Source organism: Furipterus horrens, unplaced genomic scaffold, assembly GCF_987537825.1.
Source record: "Furipterus horrens unplaced genomic scaffold, mFurHor1.1.pri manual_scaffold_6, whole genome shotgun sequence".
Lineage (NCBI taxonomy): Eukaryota > Metazoa > Chordata > Mammalia > Chiroptera > Furipteridae > Furipterus > Furipterus horrens.
Genome location: NW_028327176.1, coordinates 14,460,656 through 14,474,816, shown reverse-complemented (window position 1 = coordinate 14,474,816; position 14,161 = coordinate 14,460,656). Strand labels below are relative to the sequence as shown.

Sequence of the window (14,161 nt, the reverse complement as noted above, 5' to 3'; positions counted from 1 at the left end):
ATTCCTTCTGGGGAAAGTGTGAAGTTGCAGCTGAGTGTTGATGGAACTCGACCTGCTTGGCTGACTATCCTGAACGAAGATTGGTGACCCTCCTGGGGGTTCCGTAGAAGACCTGGACGTCCCCAACAGGTAAACACCTGCTCAGAGAAAACATTCTAATAGGTTCCAGACTATGTGGGAAGCACAGGTGAGGCCAAGGGCATGATGCACTATGGGCATCAACACAGCAGTGGGCATCATGTGCCAACTCACACTACAGGTGAGGGAACTGAGGCCCGGAGGTGGGGACGAATGATTGTACCGCCCACCCCTTTCCCAGGAACGCGGTGGCAAAGCCCTGCCACCTTCCCTTTTTCCTGGTCCCTTCTTCCTGGGGGGATATGTAGCTAGGGATGTGCTTGTCACAACCAGCGGCTGGAAACTCACAGAAAAGTCTGGCTTGTAGTGATTCAGAGTGTGGGCTTTGGAGTCAGACTGAGCCTGAATCACTGCTCAGCCACTGGCTGACACTTTGATCTTAGACTTCAGGTTCTTCATCTCTAAGGTGGATTTGACAGCATCACACAGGATTGTGGGAGGATGAAATAAGTTAATACATGGAAAGTGTTTGGAGCAGCTGCCAGTACATAGTAAATGCTCAATAAATGTTAGCCAGAATTATTATTGCTGTTGCTGCTCTCTTCACGGGAATGGTTTCTAGAATCAACATCAGTCAATGTGATAGGAAAAATGGCAAATATCCCAGAGACAATGGGGCACACAAATAAGGAAAAGGATATTTACCAACAGTACTGCTCAGATTAGAGTGGCAAAAAGATCGAGAAACCCTCATTTGAAATTGAACTTCCTAGCAACCGATTTCTGGAGCAAAGAACTTGGTGCGGGTATTCTCCAGTGCGGAGCTGTCTTTCGGACAGCTGGTCAGAGCAGCTGTTCAACTGTGGCGAAAAGGCCCCAGGGCCCCAGGCACCTGCCCCTGGGCCAGAGCCAGGCTGCCCTCAAGCTTGGAGTGGGTCCTGGAAAGGAGATAATGGCAAGTCCTAGAATGGTGGGAAAATGCCCTGAGCGCACAGCAATGCGCTGGACCCCGCAGGCTCAATGCTCTGATCTTGGTTCTGTTCCTGACATGCTGTGTGACCCGAACAAACCAATTACCTTCTCTGTGCTTTTTGTTTTCCCAGTTGTAAATCTGGACATGCCCTGCCTGATCTGTGTCTCTGCTAGGACGTGGTTATCAAACAACTTAAAAAAGGCAGAAGCAAAGTCACACAGCTCTGAGGCACTGCTGGAAACACCGCAGAGACCAGTAACTAGCGAGACTCACCTGCGTCTCTGCCTGGGGGCAGCATGGGCCGCTGGCTTCCACTTGCATCCTGGGAGCTCTGTGAGAAAGGCCTGGGGCCAAAGCGAGTGGGACAAACAAAGCCTTACCTGCAACTCTTTACTGAGTTTTATCTAAACAACCCCACTTCACTGGGAGTTTTGCATAAAAGGTAGTTTTTCATGTTGAAAGATGGATTTCTTTATTGCTTCATTTGAAAGAGAATAAATAAAACCATTGTTCTCCCAAGGGATAACCTGTCCTCCAGATGACCTGGGAAACACAACTTTGTAAATCTGTTTCGCAGGCCGGACCTGGCGCCTAAGGGGTGAGGCAGTTGCTGGGAGTCTGGGCCCCACAGCTCCCAGGCACACACCTGCTGCATCCTTCTCAACCCGGTTCTGCTCTTTCCCCTCCGGCCCCCACGTTGGATTTTCAGTGTTTTGAGGGAATGTGCTGTGATATCCATCTCTGCTCCAGGATCTAACATATTTTTTATCTCAAATCATGTATTCTGTATTTGTGGTCTCCCTGGAAGCAATGTAAAAACCTGTAGAGTTTCACTCCTTAGCCAAATAACTACCGAGGACACTGTACTGAAGCGGAGTGAACAATGGGCTGGGAGTCTAACTCTGCGGCCAACAGAGCAATTTGTTTTCCTTTAGGGTGTCCAACTTTCTCAGCTCATTTATTCATTTTAATCAACAAGAGTTAGATGGGTCACGAATCACTGGAGTTTTTAGTACAGGGAAGAGTACCAGACTCCATCTGCCCACAGAGAGGGAGGGAAACATGGAAATCACCTTCTTGAAAAGTGATAAATGTACACCTGCTAACATGGCTAAAATAGAAAGGCAGGTAATAATAACTGTTGGTGAGGATGTGGGAAAATTAGCACCGTTAAACATTGCTGGTGGGAATGTAAGATGGTGTAGCCACTGTGGCAAACAGCTTGGCAGTTCCTCAGACTGTTAAATATAGAGTTAATATATGACCCAGCAATTCTACTCCTAAGTATATACCCAAAAGAAATAAAAACATCTGTTCTCACAGAAACTTGCACACAAATGTTCACAGCAACATTATCCGTAATAGCCCCCAAGTGGAAACAACCCAAATGCCCATCAACCAATGAAAGGATAAATAAAATGTGGAACATCTCTACAATGAATTCTTATTTGGCAATAAAACTACATGTAGGACTGATATGAGCTGAAACATGGGTGGCCCTTGAAAATATGCTATGTGAAAGAAGTTAATCACAGTGACCAGAGTGGGGGGGTGATGAGAGGGGAAAGGGGACGAGTCTATCAAGGAACATGTATGAATGACCCAGGGACATGGACAACAGGGTGGGGATTGACTGTGGGAGCGAGGGTGAGGGATGGGGGGGTGGGGCAGGGGAGAGTAATGGTGGTGGGGGTTGCTGGGACAACTTTAAAAGAACAGCAATGAAAAAAAAAGGTAAAGAAGAAGTTCATCACAAAAGACCACATAGTATATAATTCCATTTATAGGAAATGCCCAGAATAGGCAAATCTATAGAAAGAGAAGGTCCACTAGTGATTGCTTTAGGGCTAGTGGAGGGGGCATAGTTGGAGGTAAGAAGGGAAAGGTTTCTCAGAGTTTCCTTGTCAAGTGATAAAAATGTGCTGAAATTAGATTGTGGTGATGGTTGGACAGCCCTTTGACTATGCTTAAAAACGTCGAACTGTACCCTTTCAGTGGGTGAATTATATGGTATGTGAACTATACCTCAAAAAAAGCTTTAAAAAATAATGGATGTTATGGTGCATAGAAGAATGGGAGGTCCAGAGGAAGAGGAACCGACTGTACTTTTCAGGGATGGTCAGAGGGGGTTTCCCAGAAGAATCAACTGTTGAGGTGAGTCTTCAAGGAGCAGATGTGACTTGAGAAGCGACAGGGCGTTCTGGCATATGACATAAGCAAAGCCTTGGAGGCAGGAGGGAGCTGAGACGTGGTCTGATGTGGCTGGAGCTGGGGTCACGGAAGATTGGGAGGGTGAGAGAGGCAGGTGGGTGACGAAGATAAGGACCGAAAAGCTGAAAAGCGAGGGACCTCTGGGTGGGGAACGCTTCTGATGTCATGTTACAGAGCTGTGCTTTGGCCTGAACTTTTTTTTTCTGTGCATAAGGAAGTCGAAAGTATAACTTAGAAGATCTTGTTTGGTTCCTAACTTGTATGCTGTTTCTGGACCACAGGTCATAGCTCTGTCTCTTGAGGACTGGGCAGGTTTTGAAAGTTGCCACTGAGAAGAGACACAAATGGCCCTGGATGTAAGGGAGGTAGTCCACGTTCGAGTGCATGGGGTGATGGGGGCAGAAGAGGGCTGTGAGGGGGGGCTGGGGTGAGGTGGGTGGGGGCAGCCCCCATCTACTCACTGCAGAGCGAGCCCTCATCTTCTCCGTGGGTGCAGTCCCGGTGGAAGTCGCAGGCCTGCCCGAGCTGGAGGACTGTCCCATTCCAGCAAGTGAAGGAACTCTGCAAGGCCATCTTGGAGCCCGGGGATGTTCCTGGAGAGCACACGGAGACACATACCCCTGGTCAGTTTGGGTGGCCCTGCCATTCACATCCCAATGGCCTGACTGAGACAGCGGCTTCTCAATCTGGCCACACCCAGGGCCAACACCAGGAGGCTGAGAGGAAGTCAAAGCCCTAACACCCCCTCAGGCCCCTGGGGACCTCATATTCTAGTGATGGGGGGCAGTAGAGAAGCCGAGGTTTTGTCCATGCCCCTCAACAAGCTGGGGTCCTCAAACCCATGGCTTTAGTGTGCCAGGTAGACAGCTTACAGGTGGCACCTCATCTGCACACAGGCAGCTCTACCTTCAAGGTCAAATTTGGGATATAAGGGGAATATTTGGTCCAGTGTACGTCCCCCATGTTCTTGACCCTAGATTCCACCAGTGGACTGATTCTAGAGACATGCAGTCCTCTCAACTGCAAAACACGAAGAAGAGCACTGTGAGGGCGCAGCTCCTCCATGACAACCGTGAGGCTGACCTCACCCCTGTCTGCTCCAGCCTCTCCATTTACAAAAGGAGGAGTTTGGCCCATATTTGTAGGGCCTGTTCTAGTTCTGAAATTCTAGATAAATCATACTACCCAGTGGAGGGAGGGAGAGGGGGCAGTTTATAATGAACATGTTAGCGGTTATTTGTTTCTGTATCAAGAACAATGCGTATGATAATTAATTAACCTGTGACTCCAGAGAGCCAGGTGTCGGGGAAGAGAAGGCTGGTCTGGCCCAGCGCAACCTACTGAATGGGCACTTTGCCCGGGCCACCTAGCAAGGGCCAGGCTGGTGCTTCTGATGGCACCTTCTGTCACGCAGTCCTTGGTTGGTGTGGGATGGGGGAGCCTCGGGCCCACCCCAAGGTGGGCTGCCTTGTGCTCTGTCCTCTTTTCAAGTCCTATCCCCACGGCGGCTGGTGCCTCAACAGTCTCCCCACTGCATCCCATGCACCCCAGTGCTCAGCTGGATGGTGGAGAGAATGAACCAGAGCTTTCATCCAGTCCAGCCTTTTTCCTTCCAGGTGCCTCTGTACCTCAGCACACCTGGCTGTGTAAGGAAGCGAGGCAAGTCCTAACAGTGAGTTCCTAAGCGGGAAACTGAGTCAGCGAGCTGAAGTGACTTGTCTAAGGTCCCGCAGCTGGTACAGGGGATTTGGGCCCCATGTGTCAGACTGCAAAGCTGCCCTCTCCATGTCGTGGGAGGTGCCGGAGGTGGCACTGGGCCCTCTTACCTAGGCTAGTCCAGATAAGGCTCAGTTTGTCAGCTGGTGGCAGGCGGACACCGGGCCTCGTCAGACGGGCCTCCAGCCTGGCAGGGCATTTTGTTAACTGCTGGACATGGGAAACACAGGTGCTGCTTCCCTCAGGGAATCACATCTAGGCTTTTAACCATGCTCTTCAAGGTCCTTTGAGATCTGCGCCCAGATTTCCTTCCATGTCTTACCTGCCTGTCTCTCCCCATGAACCCTGTGCTCCAGATTCATGTGGCGCTGGTTCCATGCGACCTGGCTCTAGGACCAGCTCTCATGCATGTTCCCATCTTCTCCCCAAGCTGTTCGGGCCTCTGTGTGTCCCCCCACCCCACCCCTTCCCAGCCCTAGCCACCGTCTGGCCCCTAAAAGGGTTAGCAAGGTGCCTGCACATTAGGTTACCTGTCTGTGCCTGGCTGAATAATGGACCGACCCAAAGGCCAGCATCTTAATCCCCCAAACTTGCAAATATGTTACTTGATGTGGTAAAAGGGCCTTTACTAATGCGATTAAGTTAAGGACTTTAGATAGGGGAGATTATCCTGGTTGTCCAGGTGTAATCACAAGGTTCTCATAAAGACAGCAGCAAGAAAGTCAAAGTAAGAACTAGGAGCTATGATGATGGCAGCAAGAGGCTGGAGTCACTGGCCAAGAAACGCAGGCAGCCTCCAGAGCCGGAAAAGGCCAGGCGAGGGATCCTCATGAGAGCCTCCGGAAGGAGCCGGCTCTGCTGTCCCGACTTCAGCCCAGTGAAACGGATCTCAGACTTCTGCCCTTCAGCTCTCTAAGAGAATCAATACATGTTGTTTTAGGCCACCAAGTGTGTGGTAGTTTGTAACAGTAGCCATGGGAGACAAATACACCATCTAGACCGGATTCCAGCTGCAATCGAAGATTGCAGACCCCGGCCATCTGCAACCCAGTAGAGCTTTAGGTTAACTTTCCAGCTCATTACCTTGTTTTGTAACTAGACCTCTGTGGCCCCCTGGACTGGTCACCTCTGACCCTTTCTTCCTCACGCAGGAGGAAACATGCCGCCCCTGTCTGTCCCTGTGCCTCAAGGCAGCCCAAGCCAAGGTGTTCTCCAAATCCCTCCAAATTCCAAGTACAGTGAAGTGCACCACTTGTTGGTCATGTTCTCTTGGAAGCTAGGAAATAAAATGCTTCTAAGAAACTGGTGTTGGTCCCTGGAAGGTACAGCCTTCCCCCTGCAGAGGGGCGTCCTCCCTAAAGGGATGCCTGGGAGTGGCTTGGGTTTGTTGCAGAAATCAAGCTCACAGCAAAGACACTTGGCATCATATGTAGCGCACCTGCTACCTGCACAGCAGAGCACCAGCGCCTTACCTGATCGCTCACTAAGCGGTAACTACCAGGACTGGGCAACTCTGTTTTTTCCCACTTAATAGGAGGAAGTTGCCAGTTAAGTGAGGCTGAGGGGCGGTGGCAGGCAGGTGGCCTCCGGCTGGGGGTGCCGTCCTGAGGACCAGACTGGAGTGTCCACCCCAGGCTGGTGGGCCCTGCCTATCCAGTGACACTCCCTGTCCTTTATGTCCCTCTTTCAAGGTCAAGGTATTTAGAAGAATAAGAAAAATTCTTCCCATTTGCACGGTGATTTTTAGTTTTCAAAATATTTTTTCTTATGTCTTACATTGGGTCATTATATACAGTTAGGAATGTTATTACTCTTGCTCCCAGCCCTAATGAAGGAAACACAAGCAAGTAAATAAATAAATAAATAACCTGTGGAGCCCTCCTCAACCAATGAAACACATGTGCGGGGCGTTGTGTTTCATGCCCTCCTGTGATCAGGCCCTGTTTCTCGGTGTGTGCTTTCATGAACACATGCATGTTTCACACACCAAAGACTTGTCATTCCCTGAACATGTCTTGTAGTTTCTTTTACTTTCCTTCATTCTAAAAACATATGCCCATTGTCTAAAGTGTGAAACCAGGGTAAAAATAAACAAAAGCAATACCCAGAGGTCATCATTTTTAACATCTCGGAAGTTTTTTGGGCCTCTTCTTTCAAAGACTGTATAATTGTTCCATATCTATATATGCCTTAAAATAATTAAGTAATACCACAAGCTTTGCCAAAGATTTAAAAATTCTCCAGAAGAATACCTTTTAATGGCCATGATACTTTGTGATATGTATCATTATTTATTTAAACATTATTTGAGGACTGCATTGTTAGATTGTTTTTAATAACTCTTTAAAGCAGTGGTTCTCAACCTTCCTAATGCCGCGACCCTTTAATACAGTTCCTCATGCTGTGGTGACCCCCAACCATAAAATTATTTTTCTTGCTACTTCATAACTGTAATTTTGCTACTGTTATGAATCGTAATGTAAATATCTGATATGCAGGATGTATTTTCATTGTTACAAATTGAACATAATTAAAGCATAGCGATTAATCACAAAAACAATATGTAATTATATATGTGTTTTCCGATGGTCTTAGACAACCCCTGTGAAAGGGTCGTTCGACCCCCAAACGGGTCGTGACCCACAGGTTGAGAACCGCTGCTTTCAAGGATGTCTTTGAACACAAACCTTTGCGTACCTTTCAGATTATTTTCATAGGATAGATTCCCAGAAGTGGAATTACTGAATCAAAGGGTGTAAACATTTTAAAGGCCCTTAATAGATAGTGCCAAATTGTTTTCTAGAAGCTAATCCAATTTACACTCTCACCAGCTGTGTGCACACATGCATGCCCCTCTGACTACATCCTGGCCAACCCTGAATATTATGATGATTTTCATTTTTAACTACAGGTATTTACCTGCTGTTTTATTTTGTATTTCTCTGGTACTTAGTGAGGCTGAATAGTTTTTCACATGTTGCCAGCTTTATTTTACTTTCATGTTGCCCACTTCCAGCTGCCAATTTATCTGTTAGGTTTTTCATGTTTTCTTCTAGAATTGTATGAGATTAGACATAAGGATGTGAAACTATTTATTATATAGTTAACAGTTTCTCCCAGTATTTTATATGTATTTTCATTGTTTATAATGTATCTTCGTATATAGGAGTTTTAAGTTTGTACATAATCCAAACATATCCATATTTTCCTTGGTGATCTCTTCTTTTCTTTTATGCTTTGAGTTTGTTCCATGTGGGATTGGTTATGTGTGGGTCACCCTTTAGAGTCTTTGGGTTGCCCTCTCATTTGGGAATGTCTTCCACCATCATCTCATCTCTCAGTAATGGGGACCCAGGCCTCACCACCTCATCTACAAGTTTTGTGGACTCTCCCACCCTCCCCTTCCAGGAAGCATCCTTTCACTTGGACTTCTATCACTCCTTACTTCTTGCATTTAACACCGCGGACATTCTGTCTCATGTTGCAACCAGCTCTTTATATGCCTGTCTTCCTCACCAAACTGTAGGTGACTGGAAGGGAGGCATCGAGTCCTATCCTCCCAAGTCTACAACAGTATCTGCTGGAAGACCTCCTCACCCCAGTGTTTGGGAACAGAACTGATCCTAGGTATCACATGTGGAAAGTTTTATTATACCCATTTTATAGTTGAGAATAGAAAGGCTTAGCGTGGTTACACGGCTTGCTGAGGGATGGGTGAAAACCCACATTTTTGACATCTTGTTCTCTATCTGCGTCTGTCTGTGAGGTCCACCCTCCTCCAGTGAGGGGTGTCCTCAGGAGCAGTGGTCATGAGTCCACAAGGGCAGGAAGTTGGCACCACTGCCCTTCCCCCCAAACCTTGACAGAGGAAGGGTCCGGTAGTGGGAGGGCAGTGCTGCTTTCACTCCTCGGATGCCCCAGAGTTTAACCCCCAAATTTCTCTTTCTTCAGCTAAAGCACAGTGCCAGCCCAGAGAAGCCATGTCCTTCAGCCCTTTTACCAGTGCCTCCCCATCTCCTTCCCCTGGCTGGAGGTGGCTGGGCTCCCTGGCATGGCGTCCTCCATACCGCAGGGAATTGGTGTTTGTGTGAGATTCAATTAGACGTGTGCCTGGTACTCTGATCTCTCCTGCCGGCCCAAACTCAAAACTAATGAGGCGCAACAAAAACAACCGCTCTGTCTTCTCAAGTTCTTTTTTATGGGGCCCATAAATTCCAAGGAAGTTAAGTACCGTTGGGGAATGGTTTTAATCAAGGGCCTGAGTTTCTTAAACAGCATCCTCTCTGTGGTTGTGAAATGACTGTTCTAGCTTGTGGAGCATGGTACCCGAGGTCCTGGGTGGTCCCAGCCAGCCTCAGGAGCAGCAGGGCTTCCTGCTGGCACCTCCTGATGCTGTCCACCCATGGGGGCCAGTGATCTTGGTAACCATTTTTATACCAAATGCTCTAATCACAGAAAACGTAGGGAGATCTGAGATCAAGCTGCTTTGGGGAGAGCTGGTGCTTGGGGGTCTTTTGTTAGTAAGGCTCTTCTGTGTGGGAATGTATTTATTATCTTTGAAACAGCACCAGTTCTTCCCAGAATAATGATGTAAGTCACAGGGGGCAGTAAATTGTCATCGCTCCTTATCTTCGTATAGCGTTTTAATAGTTTACAATGTGCTTCCCTAATCCTTCCTTGTTTGAACCTCATTTAAAAACTTGCAGAATGGTGATTATTATTTCCTGATTAAGCACAAGTTTTTTAAATAGTAAGGCCCTATAAAATGCAACCAGTTCCTGGCCAGGCACTTTGCTTGTGGTATCACAGCCAACAACCACAGGGGAAGGCCCAGAACCTGGTCAGCAGCCCGGAGCAGCATCCTACTGCCCGTGGGAGTCACCTGGGAAATTAAGAATACTGTTGTTCTTCAGGCCCCACCTGGACCAGTGAAATCAGCAGACAGAGAGGCCTGTGGCATTGGTGGTTTTAAAAGTTCCCCGAGTGATTCCCACGGGTATCAGGTTGAGAACCACTTCCTTGGAGGGCTGGAAGATCTGCCCTTGAGCATCTCTGTGTCTTGGGTGTATTCTTTGACTCCATGGGTCTCTACTGGCCTTGGTTCAGTGAGGGCGGGGCCCCAAATGCAACCTTAAAGACCACCATCCATCAGCCACGTCTTGATTCTGGAGCTCTGGGCCACTGGTGTTGGTGGCTCCATTTCTAAGGTTGATTTGATATAGTGTCATCTTTATTAATACTGACCATTTAGTGACTCTCCCCTGAAGCCTCCCTCTTTCCCAGGCACCTGTACGAAGCCACTCACCCAGCAAGCTTCCTTTGTCGCCTCCTGTTAGCGTTTCCTGTCTTAGTCATCTGTCATTTGCATCCTGGAACGCGTCTCCTGGAACAGCGCCCCACATTTGTTTGCCCATTTATCTACTCTCCAGTGCACTAGAAATTAGTTCATATTTGCATCTGAGACACGTGTAGCCCAGGTCAGGTTACATGAATCACGGTTCCACACTGTGAGTGACTTATTGGGTTCACTCGCTGGGAATGATTCCTTTTCCCTAATTGTGCATTCAAAGCAGAAACCCAATACTCCCCTCCTTCAATCATGTCTTAGAGATTCGATGCTACAAAGTCTACGCAACTCTCCTCACTAAAATTTCTTTTTTAAATGAATGTCAAATTTTAGGTCACTTAATTAATTTTTAATTAAGGTGATTTATGTGGCATTTAAAAAGGCACATTAGTATCAGCCTTTGGGCTGTCTCCTACCTGCCTGCTGTTGGCTAACCAATGATACTCGTTAAAGTACCATCGAGCGCTGCTTCGGTGAGAAGGGGGTCTTACTCTTACATTAAGACGAGGGGTTTGTTTCCCAGGATGAAGAGAACCAGGTGCTGAGGGGCAGCTCAGCCCAGGGACGCGGAGAAGGACGCTGCCGTGATGAAGGTGCAGTCGGACAGCGGCCACCGGGCAACAGCTGTTACTACTGCGCCAACGTCATGGAAGGCCTGCGAACTGTGTAAGTGAAGCTTGGCAGAGCCCGGTCCTGCTGAGGGCTCTGAGCCTCATAAACTGTGGCGTGGACAGCCTCAGTAAAGAACAGGCATCTTGGGTTCCTGCTCAAAATGTAACCTGGCGAGGAGAGGGCCTCGCGGTGGAGGGCTGACAGTAGGCGGAGCAAGGAAGCGCTGTGCTGGGAGCTGAGGGAGCTGGTTGGAGGTCTCGCTGTGCTACAAGGCGTCTGGGGCCACGAGCAAGTCACTCCCCTTCTGGGCCTCAGTGTCCTTGTTTGTGGACCCTCTAAAGGCAGCCATTGATGCTGTGTCCACAGACCCTCTGCAACAAAGTCACACGGGAACTGGTTAATCACGCATTAAGCCTTTCTTGGCGCCCTCTAGATCAGCAGACTCAAAATATCGGGGGATGGCACCCCAGAATCAGCACTTTCCACATGTTCCCTGGGTGACAGTTGGGTACACCAAGGTCTGAGAACCTCTAGTATTAGAGAAATAAGTGGCTCTTCAGTTTCTTCTTCCCTTGGAAGGATCTCAAGCCTTCCAGCCCCCAACACCGTCTCGCCAGGACTGTCCCCTCCTGGATCCACGGTTATCAGGGTTCCCTTTACCCAGATTCCATTTCCGTTGTCCCTCCAGCGGCCCACACTATTGCTTCGTTCAGTTTGTCTTGATGAGACCCCTGTGGTGTAGAGAAAATAATACTCGGTTCCAGTGCCCTCTTTTACTAGCTAATGGTGTGAACTCTGCCAGTTTCCGAGGTTCTTCTATTTTGTAAATCAGGAGTGCTATCTAATTTATAGGATTTTGGTGAAGATCAAATGAAATTGTATACATAATATGTGGGGTGCTTATGAGCTAATTTCATGGAATATCTCAAGGGGTCTTGGAGAACTGGCCACAGAGGTTGGTGAGAGAGATCAGTAAGCAGGTTAGACAGGCGAGATCTTGGTGACAGCGCCTTGGGAATCCCTCGCACCCCACAGCAGAGATGAGCATCCACAGGGCTAGAACCTATCAGCAAAATGATGACCGAAACAAACCCAATAATCACTGCAACACAATAACAGCTGTGAAAAATAATGGCTACAGTGATGACTTTTCAAGCTGGTTTGTCTTTGGAGCCACCCCGCCCCCAGAGCGAGCTGTCTGAGCCCAGCTCCTTTTTGGTCCTAATCCTACCATAAGCCTTTGCTGGTCTTTATGGCGTTCCATCCACACGGAGGCTTTGCAGCCCTGGCACAGCCTGCTCTCCCGGCCTCGCTGTGCTCCTTTGTATGTTTAGCTAAACATGTGCTTCTTGCACATGCGGCCAACACCACAGCCTTTGTGTAACCCGATTCCTTTGTCTTGCATCATCTTCTCCATCTGAACGATTCTTCCCGACTCAGGTGTCACTTTCCCCAATGGCTTGTTCTTCTTCCTTTAAGGGAGACACGTGACTGACTCCCCCTGGGGTGCTCTGGTAATCACTACATGCCTCTCACCGTGCACTCACCTCACCTATTGCGTGATATGTCTGCATTGCTAGCGTCTCCCACAAAATTCTAAGTTCTTGGAGGCAGGTGGTCCATCTTACTTATTGTATCTCCTGGAGAGTGTCTGGCACAAAGTAAGCACTAATGAATGTATAGCGAAGGAGGGCAAAATAGATCACCAAGTTTACACAGAAAAGTGGGGTCAGGTGGAATCCCCTTGCATTCTGGAAATCGCTAATTCTTCTAGCTTATACCATAAACATTCCACCCGCCTCCCCCTTCCCTCCAACCCGTTTCATCTTTGGATTATTTCATGACTGTATTCAGAGCTTCTGCGAAGACCTGGTACTGGGGTTAAGGTGGTGAACAGAGGGTAACGTGGGTGACCTAGTTTGATAGGTGGACCACATGAGTCCTCTCTGGGGAGCTGCTATTGAAGGATAAGACAGAATCCGCCATGCAAAAAGGCTGTGGAGAAGCAGGAACTACTATACTGGGGGAGGGGGGGTACACTTATGATCTAGAAACACAGCTAAGGCCAGTGTGGCTCAAGAGGGTCACAGAGGGTCATGAGGGCTGGGAAAGGTGGCTGGGGGTAGGGTGGGGGTGGGGGTCAGAGGCTCAATCAGGCAGGACCTTGCAGGCTGTAGTAAGGGGAGTGGATTTTGCTTAAGGAGTTTAGCAAGAGACTGAAAACAATTTCATTAGTGTTTTAAAAGATCATTCTGAGCAAGTTCGGGAGAACGGATTGGAGAACGCAACAGACGTGGAAAGAGCAGCTTGTAGGCTGTTGGAACCAACCGGCAGTAATGAAGGCAGCTTGCACGAGGCCAGCGATGGTGCAGATGGAGAGAAGTGAGTGGTGTGAGTCACATGCCGGAGGTGACCCTCACAGGAGGCCTGATGGCCTGGAGGGGAGGGCGAGAGAAGGGCGACATCAGGGATGGTGCCAGGATGGGACCGTGGCTTCCAGCTGACATGACAGGGCCGGGGAGCGTTTGTTTCAAAATCCCAATTCCTCGGACAGAGTCGGTCTCCATACACATTCACAGAGCCCTCCTAAGATTCCCTTAGGCCACTCGTAGGAAAGCAGAAGGTGTCTCTTGTTTGAGGCTGAGCTCTCTGAAGAAAGTAGAAATTTTCTTATTCTTCTGTGTCCTCAACAGCCCCTTTGTTTTGTTGTGTGGTCCTTTCCCCAAGGATTCCCTATCTGACATTTATCTTCATTGCTTTGCTGAAAAGACATGGCGATAGGTTTATTTTCAATATTATAAATGACCTCTCTGTACAATTTACCATACGTCTCCCAGAAAAGCGGTGACATTTAACCATTCTGCACTACAGCTCCCCATAAAATATGTTGTTTCCTCCTCTTGTTTTTTCCAGTAAACAATGAACAATTCCAATCATACCATGAAGAAGTAATACTAATCACAAACAAAGTAGAGCTACAACTGAGGCCCCAGGAGGGACTATGCAGACGATGCAGTGGCGAAGGCTGCTTGGGACAGAGAGCAAAGGTGAGTTGAGCCATTCAGACTGGAGGAGTAGAGACAGGAGCACTAATTACGGGGAAATGGCCTCTTGAGGCATCTCCACTGAAGGGAGCCTGGTGGATTCAGCCCCTTGAAAAAGACAGGAGGTCATCTTGCGACCACTGGGCCCATAATAGCTATGGGGGAAGGTTTAACTCCTTG

The 14,161-nt window shown here is 48.3% G+C and overlaps 1 protein-coding gene across 1 annotated transcript in view; it reads right to left on the bottom strand.

The window, feature by feature from the left end:
* Positions 1–14,161, bottom strand: part of ALK (ALK receptor tyrosine kinase) — a 641,155-nt gene that overhangs the window by 113,525 nt on the left and 513,469 nt on the right. Inside the window, exon 6 of the mRNA XM_090280984.1 lies at positions 3,724–3,855. Coding sequence (XP_090137110.1) covers positions 3,724–3,855 — 132 coding nt within the window. The remainder of the gene's footprint in view (positions 1–3,723; positions 3,856–14,161) is intronic.